At 36.5% G+C, this 25,961-nt stretch overlaps 1 protein-coding gene across 4 annotated transcripts in view; it reads left to right on the top strand.

The window, feature by feature from the left end:
• The window catches only part of LOC123516455 (receptor-type tyrosine-protein phosphatase C-like), a 173,339-nt gene that overhangs the window by 92,326 nt on the left and 55,052 nt on the right, over nt 1–25,961 (top strand). For 2 of the 4 annotated variants that reach the window (XM_045275757.1, XM_045275755.1), the window contains 5 exons: nt 5,982–6,100; nt 9,281–9,400; nt 21,696–21,772; nt 23,106–23,240; nt 25,099–25,233. In XM_045275757.1, the coding sequence (XP_045131692.1) occupies nt 5,982–6,100; nt 9,281–9,400; nt 21,696–21,772; nt 23,106–23,240; nt 25,099–25,233 (586 nt within the window). Of the gene's footprint in view, nt 1–5,960; nt 6,101–9,280; nt 9,401–21,695; nt 21,773–23,105; nt 23,241–25,098; nt 25,234–25,961 lie in introns of all 4 variants that reach the window. The other 2 variants (XM_045275756.1, XM_045275754.1) reach the window with 1 other exon arrangement.

Here is a 25,961-nt window from a genome sequence, read left to right as displayed (position 1 = left end):
CTCTTTTCTCCTTTGCCCTGGCACACCTTGCGTTAAACCAATCTTTTTTTTTTCTTCTTCTTTAGGTCTATATTTCGGGACATATTCCCTGACTCCTGTTCTGTATATTTCCAAAAATAAGTTATATTTCTTCTGCACCCTCTCAGTGTTTTCCATCTTCTCTCAGTTAGCATATTTTAAATAGTTCTTGAGATTCTCAATATCAGCCTTTCTGTAATTTAGTCGGTTTTCTTTGTATAATTCGTCTCTATCTTTTTTTCCTTCTTCCATATCCATTTCTAAAATTACATGGTCACTCTTTCCCAATGCGCACTTATATCTTATATCATCGTTCATTTATATACCCCTTGTAAAATCCAGGTCCAACTTTGCCTGCTCATCGTTTCCTCTGAATCTTGTGCTTTCCTTTATCTCTGGTCCATCATATAGTTTAGTCATTAAGTTCAGGAATCTTTCTCCCCAAGCTTCTTCCCCCATACCACTTTCATAATTTTCCCAGTCTACTTCTTTACAGTTGAAGTCTCCTATTAATAACACGTTTCTCCTTTTTTTAATGACTCTCTTTAGACTCTTTATTGTGTCTTCTATCATGTCTTTATATTCTTGATTGGTCCATGAATTTGTTTTTGGTTTTTGGTGGCATATACTTTCCAATGATTGTTATCTCTTTTTTTATTAATATGCATCTTAATTTAATATACAGTACTTCGCTTTTTCTTCCCTATATTCCACTTGGTTTACCACCAACTCTTTCCTTAACATTATCATAACTCCTCCTCCTCCTTTACCCCCTCTGTCTTTCTTCCATATGTTATATCTATTATCTATTTTGATTGCCTCATTCAATTTTGTTTCACCCAGGCACACAATATCTTCTTTCTTTATGTAATCTTTTAGTTCTAATTTACTTGATAGAACCCCATTTATGTTCATATACATCATTTTTGGTTTCTTGCCCTTATCACTTTTAGTTAAAATTGCTCCACTGTTTCCTCTTCCTTCTCTCTTATATACTATTTTCTTATTCATTTTCTTATCTCCTAGAATTCTCCCAAAAAATGTCTTTTTCTCCTCTGATCTTTCATTATTTTTTTTCCCTTACTGCTGCCGCCAGTTCGTTGTATCTCTTCCGTTCTTCCTCATTTCTATTTTTCCTTATATATGTCCTTGCAGCCTTCCGTTTCCCAGTGTGTGTGTATTTACCTAGTTGTAGTTTTACAGGGTCTGGGCTCTATGCTCGTGTGGCCCCGTCTCCATATCTACACTTATCGAATCTTACTTTAAAACTATGCACACTTGTTGCAGACACTATTTCTTCATTTAAACTGTTCCACGTCTGAACACATCTTTGCAGGAAACTATACTTTTTAATATCTTTAACACATCTTCCCTTCCTCAGCTTCTTACTATGTGATCTTGTGCTTCGACTGGCATATTCTTCTCTCAGGATCAGATACTTATTGTCCACTTGGTCCATTCCATTGATCAATTTATAAACTTGTATGAGATTCCCTCTCTCCCTTCTCTGCTCCATTGTTGGAAGATCCATAGCCTTTAGTCTCTCCTCATATGTCATCCCTTCAAGTTCTGGGACCATTCTTGTAGCCACTTTTTTTTTTTTTTTTTTTTTTTTGTGTGTGTGTGTGTGTGTGTGTGTGTGTGTGTGTGTGTGTGTGTGTGTGTGTGTGTGTGTGTGTATGTATATGTATTTACCTATTTGTGATTACAGGGCCCGAGCCGTAGTAGCTCTCTATGTCCTGTCTCTTTGTCCACACTTGTCCAATTTTTCCTTCATTTCACTGACACTCGCCGCACACACCACATCCACGCTCAGTTTGTTCCATGCATCAATGCTCCGATACGGGAAGCTATACTTCTTGATGTCGCTCGTGCAGGAGTCCTTCAGTATTTTCTTTTGGTGTCCTCTTAGGTAATTACTGGATGCCATCGTGATCAGGTTCTCCCTATCCAATATGTCCACTCCATGTACTATTTTGAACATTGTTATCATATCCCCTCTGACTCTTCTTTCTTCCAACATGCTTAATTCCAGCCTATTTAACCTCTCCTCATACAGTACCTCCTTAAAGTCTGGTATCATTCTTGTTGCTAACCTCTGCACTCTTTCCAGTTTCTTGACATGTTTCTTCATGTATGGTGACCAAATTACTGATGCATATTCCAACTGTGGCCTAATCAGGGTGGTCAATATTTTCTCTATCATGTTCCCATGTATTCACCTAGTTGTATTCACCTAGTTGTAATTTTACAGGGCCTGGGTATCATACTCGTGTGGCCCCGTCTCCATATCTACACACATCCAACTTTCCTTTAAAACTATGCACACTCCTTGCTGACACCACCTCCTCACTCAAGCCATTCCACACCTCCACACATCTTTGTGGGAAACTATATTTTTTCACATCCTTCAAGCATATTCCCTTGGCTATCTTTTTACTATGCGATCTTGTAGTTCTACTTAAGTTTTCCTCTCTCAACATCATTTGCTCATTATCCACTTCATCCAGTCCATTCAACAGTTTATAAACCTGTATTAAATCTCCTCTTTCTCTTCTTTGTTCCAAGGTAGGCAAATTCATTTCTTTTAATCTCTCCTCATAGGTCATTTCTGCCAATTCCGGAACCATTTTTGTTGCCATTCTCTGCAATCTCTCCAACTTCCTTATATGCTTCTTTTTATAAGGGGACCAAACCACTCCAGCATATTCCAATCTTGGTCTAATTACCATACTAATTAATTTCTTCATCATATCTTTATCCATATAATGGAAGGCTAATCCAATATTTTTTTATCAAATTATATGTTTCTCCAAACATCTTATCAATATGAGCCTCAAACTGCCCATGGTCTTGTATTATCACTCCCAAATCCTTTTCCTTTTCCACCTTTTTCAACACTACTTCTTCACCCATCTTATATGACCCTCTTGGCCGTCTTCCACTCTTTCCCATCTCCATCACATGACTTTTGCTCAGATTAAATTCCATTTGCCACCTCTTGCTCCACTCCCAAATCTTATCCAGGTCTGCCTGTAAAATTTCACAATCTTCTTCACTCTTCACACACCTACACAACTTCGCATCATCCGCAAACAAATTAATATAACTGTTTACTCCTCTGGCATGTCATTTATATATACCAGGAAAAGTATTGGTGCCAGCACTGAGCCTTGTGGGACTCCACTCTCCACCACCAACCAGTCCGACCTTGCATCCCTTATTACCGTTCTCATCTCCCTCCATCTCAAGTAGTTTTCCATCCACTTTAACACTTTTCCTTTCAGTCCTCCATAAATCTCTACTTTCCATAACAGTCTCTCGTGAGGTACCTTGTCAAAAGCATTCTTTAAATCCAAATATACACAGTCCATCCATCCCTCTCTCTCCTGTATTTTGTCAACCACTCTTGAATAAAAGCTCAGTAGATTTGTTACACATGATCCGATAATAACTTATGATCCTCCAGGAACCGTATCCAATATTTCTTTATCACCCTCTCACAAATCTTACCGACCACACTTGTTAGAGACACAGGTCTATAGTTAAGAGGCTCTTCCTTACTGCCTCCCTTATAAATGGGCACCACTTCAGCTCTCTTCCACTCTACTGGTACTTCCCCTGTTTCTAATGAGCACCTTATAATATCATATAATGGATCAATCAGTTCTTCTCTACACTCCTTCAATAATTTTCCTGAAACTTCATCTGGTCCCATCGCTTTATCATCTTTAAGTTCCTCCAACATTTTATATAACTTCTTTTTAGGTATCTTAATGTCCTCCATGTGCACATTTCCTCGTACATTCTGTGGCTTTACAAACATTGTTTCTTTTGTAAATACTTGCTGAAACCTATTATTTAGCAATTCCGCTATATTCTTAGGGTCATCTACTATCCCTTGCTCTCCTTTTAATCTTTCAATGGACTCTCTTTTTAAGTTTACCATTTATGAACCTGTAAAACAATTTTGGATGTTCCTTACTCTTGTCTACAATATCTTTTTCAAATTTTCTTTCTTCCTCCCTCCTTACCCTCATATACTCATTTCTTGCCACTCTATAATTCTCCTTATTTAGTATATTCCTGCTCTTTTTCCATCTTTTCCAAGCCACATCTCTCTTTTCCTTAGCCTTAACACAAGTTGCATTAAACCAATCCTTTCTTTCTTCCTCTCTTGGTTTATACTTTGGTACAAATTTCATAACTCCTTCTTTATAATATTTCATAAAAATCTCATATTTCTTTTGCACTTCTCTGATTTGTAACATCTCCTCCCAATCTAATTTTCTGAAATAATTTTTCAAACTTTCTGTGTCCATCTTTCTATAATTCAATCTACCACTCCTGTATGTCTCGTCCTTCCTTCGCTGTGTTGTTGCTATCTGCATTTCCATAACCACATGATCACTCTTTCCCAAAGGACACTTGTATTGTATATCTCCACATAGGTACACTTCTCTTGTTAACACCAAATCCAGTCTAGCCGGTTCATCATCTCCTCTATATCTAGTATTTTCCTTCACCCTCTGTTCCATCATATTTTCCATCATTAGATTAAGAAATCTCTCTCCCCATGCTTCTTCTCCAACACCACTTACTAGATTTTCCCAATCCACCAATGTGTGTGTGTGTGTGTGTGTGTGTGTGTGTGTGTGTGTGTGTGTGTGTGTGTGTGTGTGTGTGTGTGTGTGTGTATTTACCTAGTTGTATTTACCTAGTTGTAATTTTACAGGGCCTGGGCTTTATGCTCGTGTGGTCCCGTCTCCATATCTACACTTATCCAATTTTTCTTTAAAACTATGTACACTCTTTGCTGATACAACTTCCTCACTCAAACTGTTCCAAGTCTCAACACATCTTTGTGGAAACTAAATTTTTAACATCTCTCAGACATCATCCCTTCCTTAGTTTCTTACTATGCGATCTTGTGCTTCTAAAGTCATATTCTTCTCTCAGGATCAGTTTCTCATTATCCACTTCATCCATTCCGTTAATCAATTTATAAACTTGTATCAGATCCTCTCTCTTCTCTGCTCCAAGGTTGGTAGATCCATTGCCTTTAGTCTCTCCTCATATGCCATCCCTTTAAATTCTGGAACCATTCTTGTAGCCATTTTTGTAGTCTCTAATTTTCTTATGTGTTTTTTTATGGGAGTCCACACAACTCCTGCATATTCCAATCTAGGTCTTATTTTAGTACTTATCAATTTCTTCATCATTTCCTTGTCCATATAGTGAAATGCTACTCCAATATTCCTTAGCAAATTATACGCTCTCTGAAAATTCTATCAATATGGCTTACCGGTTGATTATTTTCTTCCATTGTCACTCCCAAGTCCTTTTCCTTTTTTACTTTTTCTAGTTCTACTCCATCTCCCATCTTATAGGTTCCCACTGGTCGTCTTTCACTTTTTCCCATTTCCATGACATGGCTTTTGTCCACATTGAATTCCATCTCCCATTTTTTGCTCCATTTCCAGATCTTGTTTAAGTCTTCCTGTTGTATTTCACAATCCTCTTTTTGTTTAATGACTCTGCACAGTGTGTGTGTGTGTGTGTGTGTGTGTGTGTGTGTGTGTGTGTGTGTGTGTGTGTGTGTGTGTGTTGTACAACTTATAATGTATATATGAATGAATGATCTTGAAGTACCAAACCTATATTAATAAAACGTGCAAATAATGAAATTAAAAGAATTCTATCAAAATTTGTCTTCAAGTTTTTTCCATATTTGACTTATCTAAAAATAATTAAGATATGCCAACGTTCATTACTTTATATTAAGCTAAAAGATTTTCAGGAGTTTAAGTTGACACAATTAGAATGTAATTGTTAGGTGAGAAAGAAGTAATGGGCATAATTTCTGATGTGCATTTTTATCTTTTAAACTGGTGATATGCATGTCTATCTCTCTCTCTCTCTCTCTCTCTCTCTCTCTCTAGCTTTTATTTGAATTTCTCCAGACTTCATAGTGAATCCATTGAACTTCCTCTGGTGGTACTCCCTCCTCCTGATGTCAATGTGGAGAAGCGCATCCTGTTGTCGGACTTGCTTGCAACTGTTCAGAATCTGTTTTCAAATGGTGAGTTAGTGTGGTCAGAGGATAGGCATATACCTTAGGTAGAAAGATAAGATCAAATATCACCCTTTTAAGCATGGACACTTCTTCTTTTACCTCAAATATTTTCTATTGCAAAAAATTGTAGAATCAATCCAAGATTGTTATTCTGATGGTAAATTCTTTGTGTAAACAAAACTCACAATAGAAATTATGAGAGACATCTTAGGAAAGGGTCAAAAGTTGTTTGAAGGTTTCATTGACCTAGAGTAAATGTATAACCAGGTTTGTGATGTTCTGATTATGTATGGTATAGTTGTTCTATATGGATGCAGGTGCTCATGTGACAATGAAAGAGAACTTAAAATGAGATTCACCATAAGAATAGGAGTGTGAAAAAGGATATGTGATGTCTCTGTGGTTGTTTATTATTTCTATGGATCACTTCCAAGAGTAATGAAAGGGAAAAAATGTGTCTGTAGATGTAAAGTGAGTTTTAAAAATTGGTATCTTCCTGCTAAAGAAATAATGACAAAAATAAACAAAATTAAATAAAAGACATAAATCTGAGATCAGGGAGCAGAAAAGGCATATTGGTCCCTAGAGTACTACTATGAAAATGTGTTATTTAAGAGAAGTATGTGGAATGACACTATGAGAAAATAAAACAATGAATGGGTGTATGAGACATGGTACAAACTCCTATGCAGTGTTAATTTAGTGGAACAAAAATGATAATTACTTCCAGGGAGGTCTAATAGCACTGGTTCAGGGGGTGCTGTAAACTTATCATTAAAGCCAGCTGTGACCTCACTGAACATTTCCCTTTGTGTCTCACAACACAAGGGATTAGTTACAGCCTGCCTTCTAAAGACAATTCTCTTTCTTTAAACAAATCTACACATATCAAACTTCACATACATTCTTCGCTCAAAAAAAAAAAAAAAAAAAAAAAAAAATCACTCATTTACCATCTTTTGGAATCTCATTCTAATTATTTTCCATTCAATTTGTTTGGAGATTGGCACCTCAGTGGGCCTTTTTCTGTTACATTTTCTGTTGCCTTTGGCCAGTCTTCCTCTTATATGAAAAAGAAAAACTGAAATGGTATGGCCATATTGAAAGACATTTATGAATTTGTAATGGTGCATACACACAATTTGAAATCAAAGTTGATAGGAGAGGAAGTGCACTTGATGGATAGAAGATGAGGGCAAAGAATTACATTTATGAAATTGATATTTGTACATCATCATGTCATCAAATCACAAACAAATTATACTTTCAGGGATTTTATGGTACATGAAAAGAAAAAAAAATCCTTACAAAAACTAAACATTTACACACACTTAACACATGAAGTAATTGGCACATTTGAAAGAATTTCATTAGTCACTAATATAAAAATTATCTTATAGAATTTACATACACATACACTTGGAAAACATTTCCTTAGTATGCAAACTTACAGAATTTATTCAAAACACATAACAGTACAAATTGTTATTTAATACTGTAGACACCATAGTCCTGAAATGTTGGACACCTGTGGTTCGAAACATCTGCATACATTTAACACACCAAGTAATTGGCATATTTGAAAGCATTTCATTAGTGACTAATATAAAAATGTTCTTAAAAAGTTTACATACACATACACTTTCCTTAGTATGCAAACATACAGTGTTTATTCAAAATAAACAACAGTACAAATTGTTATGTAATACTGTACACACCGTAGTGCTGAAATGTTGGACACCTGTGGCTTGATATTTCTGGATCAGTAACAAAATGTCTTGATCACACACACACACACACACACACACACAAAAAAAAAAAAAAATGATAATATGATGCACACAAAAGCAGGAATGATTAATTCCATTATAAAGATTAGTGGTAATATATTATGAAAGGAAAAAAAAAAAAACTTGCTGTCAATAAAAAAACAAAAATGTTTAGTCAAAACAATTAGTCATAGAATTTTGACTGATTTGTATACTAAAATAAGACTGAGTCAAAAGTCGTTTGATGTTTAGCATTCTTTGAGAATGTATCAGATTAGATGTCTGAGTATATATATATATATATATATATATATATATATATATATATATATATATATATATATATATATACAGTAAAGTCCCGGGTTACGTCGGTCTCGAGTTACGTCAAACTCGTAGTTACGTCAGTCCACTATAAGGCAATTTAAGATTATAAAAATAGAAAATTTATAAATCGTAAAGTGCGGGATTTATTGTTATTGTTGGTGGTTGCCCGCCACACCACCCGCCTCACGCTTGAATACAATAACACCCTGCCTCAGTTCCACCACACCATCGCCCCTGGCAAGAGTGTTATCCTACTTCTGCGTTTACTGACTCAAGTTCTTAGTATCTTGCTCAATGGCACCAAAGAGAAAACTTCTTAGTGACAGCAGTGATGCTAAAAAAAGGAAAACCATTATGCTACAAGAAAAGAGGACATAATTAAAAGACATGACAAGGGAAGCAGCAGCTGTGTGTGAGGGAGGGAAGAAAATGGGAAGCCCGTTACCATGACAACGGGGAGGTTGACGACCTTGAGGGCTCGCACACCCATCACAACAATAACAACTCCGGAGCCTTCGCCTGGGCCACACGACACTCGCAGCTGACTTGCACCGTCTGCGCCTGTCTGCTGATTCCTATTGCCCTTTCCTATTGCATTTCCTGCCCCGCTGCCCATGCTTCTACTCCCACCGCACTGCACTACGCTGCCAGCTGTCCGCTCTGTGGGCGTCACAACATTCGACCTGCCCACCCTCCTGGCGGCCTCAGGCGTCCACCCCTCTTGGCAACCTGCAGTCCTTCGCGTTCGTGGCCCTAATCAACAACAAAAACAAACTTGTGTTTCATATTCCTATGTAGTTGTAAATAATATAACAATATAACCTTTTACTTACCTAAATGACCATAAACAATGATTGGTTGAAAACTCGATAATATGCTTTGAAATGTACGGAAACTCGAGTTACGTACAAAATCGACTTACGTCATGTTTCAGGAACGTAACTGACGTAAACCGAGACCTTACTGTATATACATATATATATATATATATATATATATATATATATATATATATATATATATATATATATATATATATATATATATATGTGATATAAAAAACAAATTTCTAAACATTGTGTATTTGCAGGTTCTGCTGGTCTGGCCTCAGAATATGCTGAAATCCAAGCACTAAGAACATTTAAGCCATGCAAAAATGCTCAACTTCCAGCCAACAGGATCAAAACTCGTTACTTAAACATTCTTCCCTGTGAGTACTTTGTTTGTACTTACTTTGTTGTATTTACCTGGTTGTGAGATACAGGAAAAGAACCACACTAGGCTCGTGCTGTCATGCCTCCTGATCTGTTTCTATCAAAATTTTACTTAAATTTATGTATATTCTTTGCACACACAATTTCATCATCAAGTTTGTTCCATGCTGCTGTACATATGTGAGAAAAGCTCTATTTCTTTATGTATCTTCTGCAATTACTCACTTTCAGTTTTCTTCCATGTCTTCTAGTACTGCTCATGTTCCATGTCCAAGTGTAGTTAGTCCCAGTTTTTCCAACCTCTCTTCATAACTATATTCACTTAGATTTGTAAGGATTTTTGTTGCATCCTATTGGATTCTCTCCAGTTTTCTGATGCCCTTTTTTAGATTTTGTGACCACACAAATGCTGCATACTACAAATGGGGATGTATCATTGTTGTTATGAACTTTTTTATCATATCGCCATTGATGTATGTGAATGCTACTCTGATATTTCTAAGTAGATTATAAGTTTCTTCAGTGATCTTGTTCATATGCTTTTCAGATGACATGCTGTTAGAGATGGTTACTCCCAGGTCCTTTTCTTCTTTCCTTTTATTATTTTTGTCTTTTTCCAGGTATTAAGTACCTTTTGTTTTCTTAGCACTCACCATGCTACATTTCTTAGCATTAAACTCCATGTTCCCTTTCATTGACTATTCATGTATTTTCAATAAGTTTTGTTTGATTGATTGATTGATTTTTTATGTTAAGGCCTATAGCACCTATAGGCATACTTGGAGAGTATATGTAGGAAGCACTATTAAGCTTCCACCCATTAATGGCACAGGCAATTTTGTTTATAGTGGTACCCATATTAGGGCCCATATCACCACCCAAATGCATCTTCAGTGTAACCGCCTAGAACCTGGGTATCATGGTGACATGTAGGTAACTTTAAACCACTTGAGAAATGATATACCTTCAATGTGGTATGTGGTGGGATTTGAACCTATGCGTGGACGTTTGCCCAATCCCACGCTCACCGCCTTATCCAATAGCCACCTCCTGATTTGAGATTATCCTCATGATCTTTGCATCACCCTCAAAAAGACTTATGTAGCCAGTTACTCCTTCCAGCATGTTGTTAACATAAACAGCAAACATGATTGATTGGTGGTAGTACTGAACCTTGCGGGACTCCACTTATTACTTCTCTCCGATTTGACTTTTCACCTCTTACAACTGTCTTCTTCTAACTACTCGTCAAAAGTCGGTCATCCACCTTAATAATGATCCTCCATATTAACCTTTTGTATGGTACTTTATCAAAAGCTTTTTTTTAGGTCCACGAATATGCAATCAGCCCATCCATCTCTCTCATTCACTATATCCACTACTCTTGAGTAAAAACTTAACAAATTTGTTGTACAGGATTTCCCATCCTGGACCCCAAATTTCTTCTCTGTTATCACTCTGTTCTCTTACAGGAATTTCACCCACCTGTCCTTGATTATTCTCCCGCAAATTTTTACTACCGCACTTATCAGTGATACCAGTCAATGATTTAATTGGTCTTCCTTGTTCCTGCCCTTGAATATTGGGATAATATCTGACCATTTCCAGTCCTTGGGTAAAAGTTCCTTCCAACAAGGTGATGCTGATGATATTGTGGATCACCTTAGCTAGCTGTTAGCTTTCTTTTAAAACCTATTTTGATATCCCATCAGATGCCATTACTTTCCTTGCTTCCAGTTTATCCAACCTATTCTGTATTTCCTCTTTTGTTGATTCGCCAATTTTCTCCAAACTTATCCTATTTACTGTACTTATCCTTTCTTCCTTGAACTCATTTTCTTTAGTGAACACAGTGAAAGTATTTATCAGACATTTCAGCCGTCTCCTTTGGATCTTCAACTGTTTCTCCTTCCACCTTTTGTCTGCTGATATCTTCTTTGTGCTTTATCTTACTGTTGATATATCTGAACAATAGTTTTGGTTGATCTTTACATTGGTTCACAATGTTTCATAGTTTCTTTGCTCAACTCTATGAATTCCAAGGTAAGTATTTCTTTTGAAATATATAATTGGTCCATAGGTCAAATCTCCTATTTTTCCTCCACTTGTTCCATGCTTTTTCCTGCTCCAGTCTGGCTGTAGCACATTTCTTATTGAATCATCCTTTGATGAATTTATTCAGCATTGCCTCTTGGGTATGCATGCCTTTACTTCTAAGGGTTAATTGTATATTTTCATGAAGGTGGCTGACTTAACTTTAATGTCATCTGCCTCCATGAATGACATTTTTAAACTAAAATATATTTTTTCATTTACCCATTTCTTTTACTATAGGCAATAAACGTATTGTCCCTTTGTGTCTGTCAGTGACTAAAAAAAAATCAATCCCCCTGTGCAAACGTCAATACACTGTTTTCATATTCCTCCCTGCGGTAGCCATCTTCACATCCCACTTTTCTATGACCTTGACAAAATACTCAGAAGAGAAGTACCGTATTGTACGGCTTACAAGACGTACTTTTTTTTTCCTAAAAAATACCTTGAAAAGTACTAGTGTGTCTTCCAAGATGAATGTTGTATTGTAAGGCAGCATCCAACCTCAAGTGAGCTTGGACACTTGACAGATGGCAACCTGGATTTGTATGTTGAGTCATTACATTATGATGTTAGCTTAAGTACCACTTATGTTAGCCTTTTATATTATGTAAACTCAGTACTTAGGTGTTACAAGTATTTCCAATACCATAATCCTTCCTGCAGCCTACTCAGCGTGTGGAGAAAACGGGCCGCTCCCTCATCTCATTGCAACACACACATACATGCACACAAACGGACACACATCATACCAGGTGCCTTTATACCTTTATTAATAGAACATCTAAGTGGCTTACTCATTCAAGCAAGAGTCAAAACTTCACTTGTGAATTGTATTCACATTGATAAAGCCTATGAAGCACGACTGCAAAATAAAATGAATACAAACTGCAGCACTGACGTGTTCGGTTTCAGCGATTGGACAAGTGATTCTGTAATGTAAACAACAGGTCCAAAACATGCTGTCGCCCGCCACTAAAACAAGAAGAGATTGACTGTTTTGCTGTGTATATGTATTTACCTATGGTGTTTTCATTTACAGTTTTAAATTTATGGTGAGTGCTCCAGCAAATTTGTAATGAGTGGTGAAATGATAGTGTCTTGCAGGCTCCTTGCTTCTTATGTTTTTGTGTTCAGTGGTCAGGTATATGGTGAATACGTTCTTGTATGAGAATGACTTTTTTTTTCTTAGAAATTTCTTTCAAATATTAGGGTGCGTCTTTCAAGATGCAGCGTCTTGCAAGCCGTAAAATATGGTAATGCATGGGAAGGAAAGGTGAGAGTGTGTGTAGATAGAACAGGTAAGTGAAAAATTACATTTTAGTTATAAAAATGTATTTTATAGGCAGATTCCCACATTTAGGCAGTGGGGCAATGCCAAGTAGGGAGTTGACAATGGGTGAAAATGTCCACAAGGGTTCATGACTCTTATCAGGCATGTGTGGAAGTCAAACAGGGAAGAACACTGGGTAGTGCCATCGTAGTGTCTCCCAACAGATCCATGCCATGACCCCTAAACTGGTTTGGAATATAGGAGGGTGTAGCACAAAGCAGCAAATGTCAAGGGATGATGCTGTGAGTCGCCACGAAGGGTCCCAGGAAAAAGATCCCGTCCTGGACCCTATGGACTACTTTAAGATAGTGAGGGGCAAAAACAGACTGTGTTTTCCAGCAGGCCACTGCCATTAGGTCAACTACTGCCTTGTTGATGGACCACTATAGTGATGTTGCCACACTCTCCATGTTGTGTGCTCTTACCTAGAGTGCAGGTCCCAGATGATCAGGGAAATTCTCATACGCAGCCCGTATCAACTACTGGAGTAACTAAGAGATGACTGTCTTGGAGAGAGGGTGAGTGGGGTCCCGGACCGAGAGGAAAAGATACCTAGGCATAGATGGCGACTACCTAGGCATAGATGGCGACTGTGTCCTGTAAAGGTACCGCCGTAGAGCACGAACAGGACAGTGTCAAGGCTTGAAATAGCAAACTATTCTGATTTATTTTTGACTGGGAATGAACTAGTAAAGTCTCCCCTGGTTTCTCTTGCACGGGTACAGGTAGGAATAGTGACTGGTAAGGTTCCATCCTTATAGATTTGGTCAGTCTGAGGCTTTTTAATTGGTCATTTTGATCTAAAGATATTGAGGCTGCTCTAACTCTTTCTACCTTACCTCTCTGTCTCTTAATGTGACTTATAACATATGGAGCATTTCCCCACACAATGATGTTACTCTTACCATTCCAAGTAAATGGGGCCTTGGATAGAACATCAGTGCCTAGCAATAAATCTGCATCCAGGTAACTATTTGGCACTACTGGGAACCACTGTTTATGTACGTGATCATCTCCTACTCCAATTTCTAGCCAAACCATGCCCAACATTCTCAATGGTGAACCCGTGATTCCTTGTAGGTTAGGTAGGGCATGTCTTTTATTTATTTCACTCCCCATTTTATTTACTGTTGCTTCCTTGATAAGAGTGTAACCGCTACCTGTATCAACTACTGCACTCATGATTTTGTTATTAACAGCCAGGCTAATGGTTGGGGAGGTGTGAGCTTGTGCTAGTCATATATTCTTTGGTTTTCCTGGACAGTTACTGTTTCCTCGCCAACAACCGAATTGTCTGCAATCAAAACAGGACCCTCTAGCAGGTTTCCTCCAACATTCCTTTAAACTGTGTGAATGAGAACGGCAGTGCAAGCAATAACGCTCATTTTGGGGCTGACATGGGGAAGTGTGTAGTTTCCCAACCTGTTCTGCTAAGTCCCTGATCTGTTTCTTTAATTCACTGACTTCTGGGGATTCGCTGGATGTAGCATTTGATTTTATAAGATCAGGTGGACTTGCATTTTGAGCCTCTGTCTGGTGGTCAAGTTTAGGTGGGTGTTCTTTCCTTTCTGGTTTAATTCTACCTAGTGAAGGCACATGAGTAGCTTCGAGCCAGTCGTTCATGTTCTACACTTTCAATGAATTTGTTTAGGGGATAATCCTCATCCAGGAATCCTTCCAATCTTGCTTTGGCTTCTTGAGTAAGACCTTGCCATAGTTTTCTTTTGATTATCTTGTCCCTATCAGGAAGTTTCTCAGTGGCAAATTGAGTTTCTAAAATGGCATAATTACATATGAAATTATTGACCAAAGCTTGTGGTGACTCAGACCAATCATAAAATTCAGAGTTAATGTCCTGCCAGGCTATATCAAAATTAGCTTCTTTATTAAACTGATCATTCAGGAGAGATTTAATTTTTTTCCAAGTGTTACAGTTGTAAAAGATTTGATGGTTGTGAATGAGAGCTGCTATCTCTGAACCTACTCTCCTTTTTGCTATTTGCATTCTTCTAATATCTATTTCACTACATTGTTCAACAAGTTCAAAGAAAATTTGGAGTTGAGTAGTGGCATTGAGTCCTTATAAATGGTGTAGTTCTAAGATAGGAATATCACGGGGTTTGGTTGATGTTACTTGACTCTGAGGAGTAGGTAAATGAGCACTTATTTGTTGCAATAGTTGGTCTTGCTTCGACACAATGTTTCTAAGCCTGTCTAACTCCTGTTCCAAAATACTGGCATCATCTACATTTTCATCTGGTTTTTCTGGACTGGACATGGAAGGGTTAAATTTAGTTTCCTCAATTTTTTCCAAAGAATTTGATTCCCACTGGGAAGGTGTGAATTGATCATCCATGTTCACGACGGGTTGTGGTGAAGCGTAGATTACGTAAGTTCTGGGTAGAGGCTCTATCCTCGTAAACCTGTGATACAGGGGTATTCTTCAGGCTCCTATGTCCTGGCAGTCACTACTCCTCACTCATCATCCTCGTCTTGCCCAATGAATCTTTTAATCACCTTCTTAAATTTTGATTCAACTCTCACTCTGCCAGCCTCACTCCAATGCACTCCATCACCACTCAATTCTTCTACAAACACAAAGTTATTGAAATGAATGTTGGGTGTTTTTAGTGATCATCTGATCTTGTTATTTACTCCAGTTTGAATTTTCTTGTAATCCTCGGCAGGAATGTTTCTGGCACGAATTCTAGGTTCAATTTGGCAGATGTACACTTTAGACTGGCAGTTAGTCTCAATTTCTTGGTAGATTTCTTTGATGTGGTTGAAAATTTCTACAGGATTAGCATCGACATGTCTCATTACTACCAAGCCAAAGAATTGTCAGGTTATGTTCCCATTCTAAAACCTTGTTCATTCGAAAATCTTGAAAAAAAATTGCTGGCTCTAGCTCCGGGGGCACAAAAAATTTTAATTTCAGTGTTTGGGAACTCAAAACTTTTTGGAATCTGGCTGTGTCCTACTAAGGCAATTTTCCACATTGTTCGTGAAAGAAACACACTCCAGGTAAACCAGAACAACTGTAATCCCACCGTAAAGCCACCAATGTAACGCTCCTCACCACACACACACCACACACACACACACACACACACACACACACACACACACACACACACACACACACACTCACAACACTCACAACTGTCGGGCTGACTCGCCCTCTTTAGCTTCAAAATTATTAAAAATGTGAAAAGAAACAACAAGATTGAATATTTAAGTTGAAAATTTAATTGGAGAACTGATAAACAAATAAGTAAACTTTGTGGAACCCCAATGAATACACGGAATTTAAGTACTTGTCTTTATGGTAGCGCAGTGTGTGACTCCCACTCCACGATGGGGGGCCACAATCGAGTCACTAATCTTTGGCACTGGATTTCTTTCTTTTTTCTGTTCTTCCTGACGACACTTTTGAACTTTAAAAGAGGGGGATGCGGGTTCTGGGGTTACAGTTAGCTCACCTTGAGAGATTGATTTCTTTCATGAAACAGCACGAGAAGTATTTTTCTGGTGCATCACAATAAAACACAAATTATAGCACTAGCTCCTGACACCACCTTCTTACACTGATCGTAAACTTCAGGAGGGAGCCAGGGGTCTTCACCTCTGATTACAATAGAATTAACACCGTATCTCACAGCCTGAGAAATTAGGAACTAAGCACACTGATCCTCGACAACTCTACTCTCATAATTCTAGCCTTGAACAACCAAAAACAGATTGGGAGGCACACACAGACAGACTTTTCTTTAGTTTAACTTCCTCTTCGCTCTGCTTGGAAGGGAGACGAGATGGGACTGACTATTTCGTTGGATAAATATTATGATAGCATTAATAATAATCAGAATAATAACCAGAAAACACTGTTATATTAATAATAACTACTCTGAGTTGGAACACTCACCTGCTTGGAAGGGAGACGAGACGGGACTGGCGAACCGTGGGAAACTCGCTCGCGAGTCTCTCCCATCTCCACTCAACAATAGCCGAATGATGTATTGATGGTGGATATTACAGTATGAGATTAAGCTTTTACTCTAATTGGCTGGTAGGATGGAATAGGATATTTATTTCCCCAGATAAGAAGGTGAAAAATTCTAGCAATCAGCTAATGACTTCTTTGTAAATAATGAACCTACGCTTAACACGAATTGATTACCCATCCCTGCCTGCTTCAACCATTTTTGTCCATCTGTATGTATGCCTCGATGTGCGTCCCTTGCACCAGATGACGAAATTATAGAATAATACATTATTTCAACATAATAATTTGTTCCAACTTATTCTACCTTAACCTACAATCCCCGGCACTACACTCTATCCACCTTTTTGTGTCCTCCATCTTCCTTTTTATATTCCTCTCTATTCCATGAATTGGTTTGGGGGGAAGCATATACCACAACAAAGTCTCATGTAACACCTCCTCCACACACCACCTCAGCTAACCCATAGTCATTCCTCAGTTCATAGGCAACAAGATCTTATTTCCACCAATAACATCACACCTCCTCCCTGCTTTTCTGCTCTATTTCTTACCCATATGTTGTATTCACCTTCACTTATTTTATTCTCCTCAATGACTTCAGTAAATTTAGTTTCAGTTATTCCCATCATGTCAGGCCTCTCTACCCTAAGATAGTCATTTATTTCTACCAGAGCAGACTGTAACCTATTCACATTAGTGTATGCCATTTTTAGTTTCTCCAGTTCTCCTATTTTCCCAATCATCCACTTTATTAGTTTCATATCCCTGACTCTCCAGTAAAACTTCTTCCTCTCCTCTAATCATGATTAGTTTTTTTCCTTTGCCTGCTTCCATTAGCCACTGGTCTTATTTCTTTCCTCTGCGTTCATGTCTCTCCTTATCCATATATCCTTATAATCCTCCTGCTTTCCAAGCCTCCATGAACCATTCAAAACTACCTCTGCTGGTGCCTGAGATTTAAACTTGATTCTCATTGGCCTGGCTTTGCCCTCTTCATATCTTCCAATCCTTGAAACCTCCTCGATTTCACCTTGGTACTCATCAGCCTCGTTAGTAGCAACTCCCACCAGTTTACCCGCCACATCTTTCTCCTTCTTTTCTTGTTCTTGCCTCATTGGTGTCTTATCTTCTTTAACCCCAAATACCATAACACATCTCTTTTTCTCAACAGTGTTTCTAACCAATTCTTCTTTTTCCTTTATTGCTTTGACCACTGTCCTTTTCATCACCTCTTCCTTTTCCTTTAACTGACTATTCATTATTTCTCTTAGATTCGCTGCTTTCTCATCTTTTCTCTTACTCCAGACACCTTGTTGTTCTACTTTTTTTTCATTTTCTCTCACTACGACGTTGCATTCCTGTACTCTTAACCTCAAGGCATCATATTTTTTACTCCACTGTTCCAATTCTTCCTTCCTCTTTCCTTCCAACTCTTCATATTTCTTCCTCCACCCCTCCCTTTCACGTTCAGTCTCTCTATTATTCTCCTCCAATACCAAAATTCACCTATACAGGTCACTTACAACATCCCACATAATCCTCCTCCTCCTCCATGTCCATCCTGCCCTGGTGTGTCAAAGAACCATTTCAGAATACCTGGGCTTGTATCCAAATCTCTCCTTTTCGGTCGTACACTAGGCAGATCAGCTGAGTCGGCCATCTTGGGTAAATCAAAACAAACCGCCACCAGATACCCAATTCACCACTTCTTTCAATTCTTCCTCAATCTCTCATCAAACTGCTCATTGCAACACTACAAATTCACTATCAATCTGGGACAGCACGAGAACCAAAATTCTCCTCCCCCCGCAAAAACATTAGGCTGCTGGGAGCTTCCTTGGCGATGTTGACGCTGCGACGACACATGTGTGTGTGTGTGTGTGTGTGTGTGTGTGTGTGTGTGTGTGTGTGTGTGTTATTTACCTAGTTGTAGTTTTACAGGACTTGGGCTTTATGTTCATGTGGCCCTGTCTCCATATCTACACTTATCCAGTTTTACTTAAAAACTAGTATGCACACTCGTTGCTGACACCATTTCCTCACTCAAACTGTTCCAAGTCTCAACACATCTTTGTGGGAAACTATATTTTCTAACATCTCTCAGACATCTTCCATTCCTCAGTTTCTTACTATGCGATCTTGTGCTTCTAATGTCATATTCTTCTCTCAGGATTAGTTTCTCATTATCCACTTGATCCATTCTGTTAATCAATATAAACTTGTATCAGATCCCCTCTCTCTCTTCTCTGTTCCAGGGTTGGTAGAACCATAGCTTTTAGTCTCTCCTCATATGTCATCTGTTTAAATTTTAGATCCATTCTTATAGCCATTTTTTGTAGCCTCTCCAATTTCTTTATGTGTTTCTTTTTAAGGGGGGTTCACACAACTCCTGCATATTCCAATCTGGGTCTTATTTTAGTACTTATCAATTTCTTCATTATTTCTTTGTCAATGTAGTGAAATGCTAATCCAATATTCCTTAGCAAATTATGTCTCTCTGAAAATTCTATCAATATGGCATTGATTGTTTTCTTCCATTGTCACTCCCAAGTCCTTTTCCTTTTTTACTTTTTCTAGTTCTACTTCATCTTCCATCTTATAGATTCCCACTGGTCGTCTTTCACTCTTTCCCATTTCCGTGACATGGCTTTTGTCCACATTGAATTCCATCTCCCACTTTTACTCCATTTCCAGATCTTATTTAGGTCTTCCTGCAGTATTTCACAATACTCTTTTGCTTTATAACTCTGCACAGTTTCACATCATCCGTAAACAGATTTATTTAGCTGTTCACTCCCTCTGGCATGTCGTTTATATATATGAGAAAAAGTATTGGCGCCAATGCTGACCCCTGTGACACTCCGCTTTCTACTGCTTTCCACTTGGACTTCCTATCTTTAACTACTGTCCTTATTTCTCTCCCCTCAAATAATTTTCCATCCATCTCAATGTGCTTCCTTTTGAGTCACCCTTCTCCTCTAACTTCCACAGTAATCTTGCATGTGGTACTTTATCAAACTCCCTTTTTAAATCCAAATAAATACAGTCAACCCATCCCTCTCTCTCTTGTATTCTATCAACTATTTTAGAGTAGAAACTCGGTAAATTTGTTACACATGAGCTACCTTTTCTAAAACCAAATTGGCTACTTGATAATAATTTGTGTTGAAGGAACTCGATCCATTGTTTCTTTATTAGTCTTTCACAAATCTTGCATGTTACACTAGTTAGTGATACCGGTCTATAGTTTAAAGCTTCTTCCTTCCTTCCGCTCTTATATATGGGAACCACCTTAGCTCTTTTCCATTCTACTGGTACTGTTCCATTTTCTATTGAGCATTTTATGATGTATATAGGACTTGCTAGTTCTTCCCTACATTCTTTTATTATTTTGCCTTAGACTTCATCCAGTCCCATTGCCTTCTCTTCATCCAATTCCTTCATTAACTCTTTTATTTCAAGCTTGGTTACTTTAATCTCTTTCATATAGACAGTCTCTCTATTACCCTGTGAAAAAAAGACCTGAAATTTACTATTTAATGGTTCTGCCATACTTTTTGGGTTTTCCACCATCCCGTTCTCCCCTTTTAACCTTTCTATTTTTTCTTTTTACCTTATTCTTCCATTTATGAATCTGTAGAACATTTTGTTTGCTCCTTACATTTTTCGATAATGTCCTTTTCATAGTTCCTTTCCTCTTCTTTCCTCACCTTAGCATATTCATTTCTCACTGCCTTGAAGTTTTTCTTATTTTCTGGATTTCTATTTCTCCTCGACCTTTTCCATGCTCCATCTCTCCATCTCTATCTCTAGCACACCTTGCGTTAAACCAATCTTTCTTCCCTTCTTCTAAAGGTCTATATTTCGGGACATATTCCCTGACTCCTGTTTTGTATATCTCCAAAACTAAGTTATATTTCTCTTGCACCCTCTCTGAGTTTTCCATCTCCTCCTAGTTAACATTTTTGAAATAGTTCTTGAGGTTCTGAATATCAGCCTTTCTGTAATTTAATCGGTCTCCTTTGTATGATTCGTCTCTGTCTTCCTTTCCCTCTTCTATATCCATTTCTAATATTACATGGTCACTCTTTCCCAATGAGCACTTATATTTTATATTATCGTTCATTTGTATACCCCTTGTAAAAAGCAAGTCCAATCTCGCCGACTCATCGTTTCCTGTAAATCTTGTGTTTTCCTTTACTCTTTGGTCCATCATATTATCTATCATTAGATTCAGGAATCTTTCTCCCCAGGCTTCTTCGCCCATACCACTTTCTTAATTTTCCCAGTCCACAGTCTCCTACTAATATCACTTTTCTCCTTTCTTTAATGATTCTCGTTAAACTCCTTATTGTGTCATCTATCATGTCTTTATATTCTTGATTGGTCCATGAATTTGTTTTTGGTGGCACATATGTTTCAGTGATTGTTAACTCTTTTTTATTAATATGTATCTTAATACACAGTACTTCTGCTTTTCCTTCCCCACACTCCACTTGGTTTACCATCTCTTTCCTTAACATCATCATGACTCCTCCTCTTCATTTACCCACTCTGTCTCTCCTCCATATATTATACATATTATCCATGTCTATTTTTATTGCCTCATTTAATTTTGTTTTAACCAGGCATACAAAATCCGGTTCTTCTTTCTTTATGTAATCTCTTAATTCTAATTTACTTGATAAAACCCCATCTATGTTCATATACATAGTTTTTAATCTCTTGTTCTTATCATTTTTAGTTAAACTTGCTCCATTTTTTTCTCTTCCTTGTCTTTTATATACCATTTCCTTATCCTGTCTCCTGTGTGTGTGTGCTTGTGTTTATCAATAAATATTTTCTCTTCCTTCTCAAGTTGATGAGACACGAGTGGTGTTAAAGGAATATCCAAATATCATTGGCAGTGATTTCATCAATGCATCTTATGTCCATGTAAGTACCTTTCATAATGCTGATTGACTAGGTGAATGCAGGTACGACTCTCTTTGATGAAAGTAAGGATGATGAATATGAATGTAGAGAATGTTTTAGAGATAATGACCTCATCAGTTTTGTGAATGAAGAAAATAAAGTGAGAATGATTTATGATAGTCAATGTGTTTTTTAGAAGAGAGAGGGAATGCCTGGATCAGACAGCTATGTAAAAATAAGTAAAATTTAGACAGTTAGTACAGAAAAGTTATGGAATGTTTGAGACTGTAATGATCCAGCAGAGAAAAGTAAAAATGTTTGAGTACATTCTAGAATAGGAAATAGCGTAAGTGAGTGGTTTCCTATTTGAGTAAGGCTGTGGCATGAATGTACAATGTCCTTTTAATGGTTTGATGATTATATAGATGCTATTGTAAAGAGCTGTAAGTAAAATGTTAAATGGATGTTTGAATAAAGTGAAAATTGAAAGTAATGGAAACAAAAAATAAAGTGATAAAGTGAATAAGATGATGTGAAGATGAACTTGGTTCTGAATGTTAGATTTTTTCAAGAAAGCCATACATGTAAGGTGGGATGAGAAAATCAGTATTTATGGTTGCAAATTACTAAAATCAGATAGATAAACAAAGAGGAAAACTTTAGTCTGAATGAAAATAAAATTATACAAATTACTTGGATTGAATAAAAAAGAAATTCATATAAGGGAATACTGGTAATTGTTGTCTATTAAACCATTCCATCTATGCACCAAGTTCCTATCATAATCCTTCTGTATCCTGACCTATTCCTCCAGTATTGCCTTGGCATTTAGGTCCACTGTTTCAGATGTCCTAATAGAAGGCAAATTGGAAAAGGGAAAGATAAGACAAAAATTGCATGTATGAAACAGGTATTAATATGGGGAGGAGTTAAGCAAGCAAAGGAAGCATATGAAAAAGAAATAGAGCTCTCATGCACGCTTGAAAATATTACAGAGAAAGACAAATAGATAGTTAGATCACTAATTTGATATACTTTCCTTTCACACTTCAATTCACAGGTATCTCTTTTACTTATATATATATATATATATATATATATATATATATATATATATATATATATATATATATATATATATATATATATATATATATATATATATATATATATATATATATATATATATATATATATATATATATATATATATATATATATATACACATATATTATATATATATATATATATATATATATATATATATATATATATATATATATATATATATATATATATATATATATATATATTCTATATTTTCCACCATTAATATGATATGTTTGTTGGCAGGGATACTCAGTGGCCAGGGAGTTCATTGCTTGTCAAGGGCCACTGGCCAACACTGTGGCAGACTTTTGGCGCATGGTGTGGGAGAAGAATGTCTATGTCATTGTTATGGTTACCCAGTGTTTTGAAAGAAACAAGGTGAGGTCATATTTATCCATATTCTCTTTGTCTTTTTTTTTTTTTTTTTTTTTTTTGCCTGCAGGTAACCACTAATATGAAAGTGAAAGTGTCAATTTTACTGGTACTGATATTATTATGGTTATATCAGTCTTCAATAGGCTTAGGATAATGATGCAAAATATGCAAAAATATTCTTAGACATGTAAATATAAGGAAATGAATGTTTAACTGTAATAATCACCAACCAGTTAATCTAGCTAACTAAATAAAAAAAAATACAAGAATTAATTAACAAAAAATTCCACCAAAATGTCATTTTCACAATGTGTGTCCATGAATAAATCCTCTCTCTAAAGGTTTACTTTATGGAATACAGTAAAGTTTTTTTTATAGTGAAACACAGTGTAATGACAAAATGAATCCATCACACAGCTATCCATTGTTTACTGACCAGCATGTCCAAGTCAAGATCCAACCATTCACTCCCCTGTGAACTATAAATATGTCACTGCCTCTGGGCTTTCTGATTATCATGAAATTTATAAATAAAATAAACCTTTAAGTATTCTATGAATGTTCTGTAAACATGAAGTTATAACTATGTACTCAATTCCAGAACTACTAAAGTATATATAGTTGCATGTGCATATATGCAAATGCATGATTATCAACATTATACATAAATACATGCAACATGCGTACACACTGCCATGGATGTCCGCAAAAAAATGCAAGGGGGATCAATTTTATAAATTTTTCTCAAAATTTTTTTTTTTATTAATTTTGTATTTTCCTTGCATTTTTTTTTTTTTTTTATCTTCCATAAATTTCAAGTGAGGCAAATGTCCCCTCTTGCTGCCCCCTGCAGATGCTCCTGCATGCTGCATATTCATACAGATTACTGTAGTGGGGTCTTATAATACATATCTCCATATATCATGCTTACAAGTATTTCCGTTGGTAAATCATCCTGCATTTGCTACTTTAGTCATATCTCTCTCTCTCTCTCTCTCTCTCTCTCTCAATCACTTTTGGTACTATGTATACTGTTTCCCAACTTCAAAAACCATGTATATATATGTTTCTACTATTTACAAATTCTATCAAATGACATCTACAACATTTGAAGTTTATTTTCCATTATTTACTCTTTTCATGTTAAATGAGGGCCAATTTAATGCAATAAAAAAAAAAAAAAAAAAAAAAAAAAAAAAGAACAGAACCATAAAAACTGCTTACTGTGTAATACTATGAGAACAACTGATGCTTCAGTGCAATGCCATCTGGCACCAAAACCAGCAACTCTGTTTGTGGACTAAGAGAAATTTTTTTTTATTTTTTATTTATCAACCAATTTGCTCATGCTCAGGGGCATTCATGAACTGAGGTTTCATTGTATTATCTCTTCCTTTCCAGCTGATGTGAATGTTATAAACATTCACATCATAACATACAGGTTCCATATTCCATGACCTTAACATAAAAGATAAAAAATGTTGCAATACAGTTCACCCACCTGTTGAAGTTCATATGCATAAGTAAATGAAAATACTATATGCATAAGAAAATTACACAAAAAATTTATCACCAAGAAATAGGATCATATTAGTATGATATTACTGTACATACTAATAATTTCAGATCATATTGCTTAGACTAAATATTTCAGTAGGGATGGTGCATATGAGCTAAACACTGTCCCACTGTCTTACATCATTAATAAGCTCAATACAATATAAAAAGTGTTTGTGCATGATATTGTTTTAAGTCTGGATAAAAATTAATTTCATTCCTCTAAATTTTCATTGACTGATCTTGATAACTGACAGTATTTTTTTTTAAATGCTTATGTGTAAGAGAACTTTTTTTTTTTCAGGAGAAATGCTGCAAATATTGGCCTGATAAGGGCAGGGCATTTTCTTTTGGTGATCTTGCACTCAAAGTAAGGAATTTACAAGAGCAGCAGCACCAAGAGGATGGTTATATACAACGTAACCTACAGTTGTCTAAGGTGCCTTTTTTTTTTTTTCTTTTTCTTTGATGACTGTTATTACTAATATGGTATTTACAATCTTCAAATATCTAGGTAGCATCAATGAAATAACTGACAGAATTTCCTAAGCATCAATGAAATAACTGGCAGAATTTCCTATGGTGCACTCTCACCAATTTTTTTAATAATTTTACATTGAAAACAAAATGAAGATGCATTGTTTAGCACTATTATGGAGATGCTAGAAATATCACCCATAAGAAATCATTATTCCAACAGAGGGGTCAACTTTACTATATCAAGGGTAAAACATTTATATATTATACCAATAAAAAAAGTAAATATGGTTTCTTCTGTTTATTATGTAGCTGGAGTGAACTTTTTTTCAAAATTACTTTTCCAATGATTTTTCTTATTAATCATTATCATTATAATACAGTGTGTTATAATAAGCATGTATGTGAGTGTGTGTGTGTGTATTTACCTATTTGTATTTATCTATTTGTGTATTACAGGGCCCGAGCTAAGCTCTCTGTGTCCTGTCTCCTTGTCCATTCCTGTCATATCTCTCTTTCATCTGATTGACACACACCGCGTCAACGACATGACTGCTCAGTTTATTCCACTTATCAATGCTACGATGCGGGAAACTTTATTTTCTCACGTCATTTAGACAGATGTCCTTTATTAGCTTCTTTACATGTCCTCGGAGATAATTACTTATGGTCACCTTTATCAACTCTCTA

Source organism: Portunus trituberculatus, chromosome 41, assembly GCF_017591435.1.
Source record: "Portunus trituberculatus isolate SZX2019 chromosome 41, ASM1759143v1, whole genome shotgun sequence".
NCBI classification, from domain to species: Eukaryota; Metazoa; Arthropoda; class Malacostraca; order Decapoda; family Portunidae; genus Portunus; species Portunus trituberculatus.
This window is presented reverse-complemented; position numbering and strand designations above follow the sequence as displayed.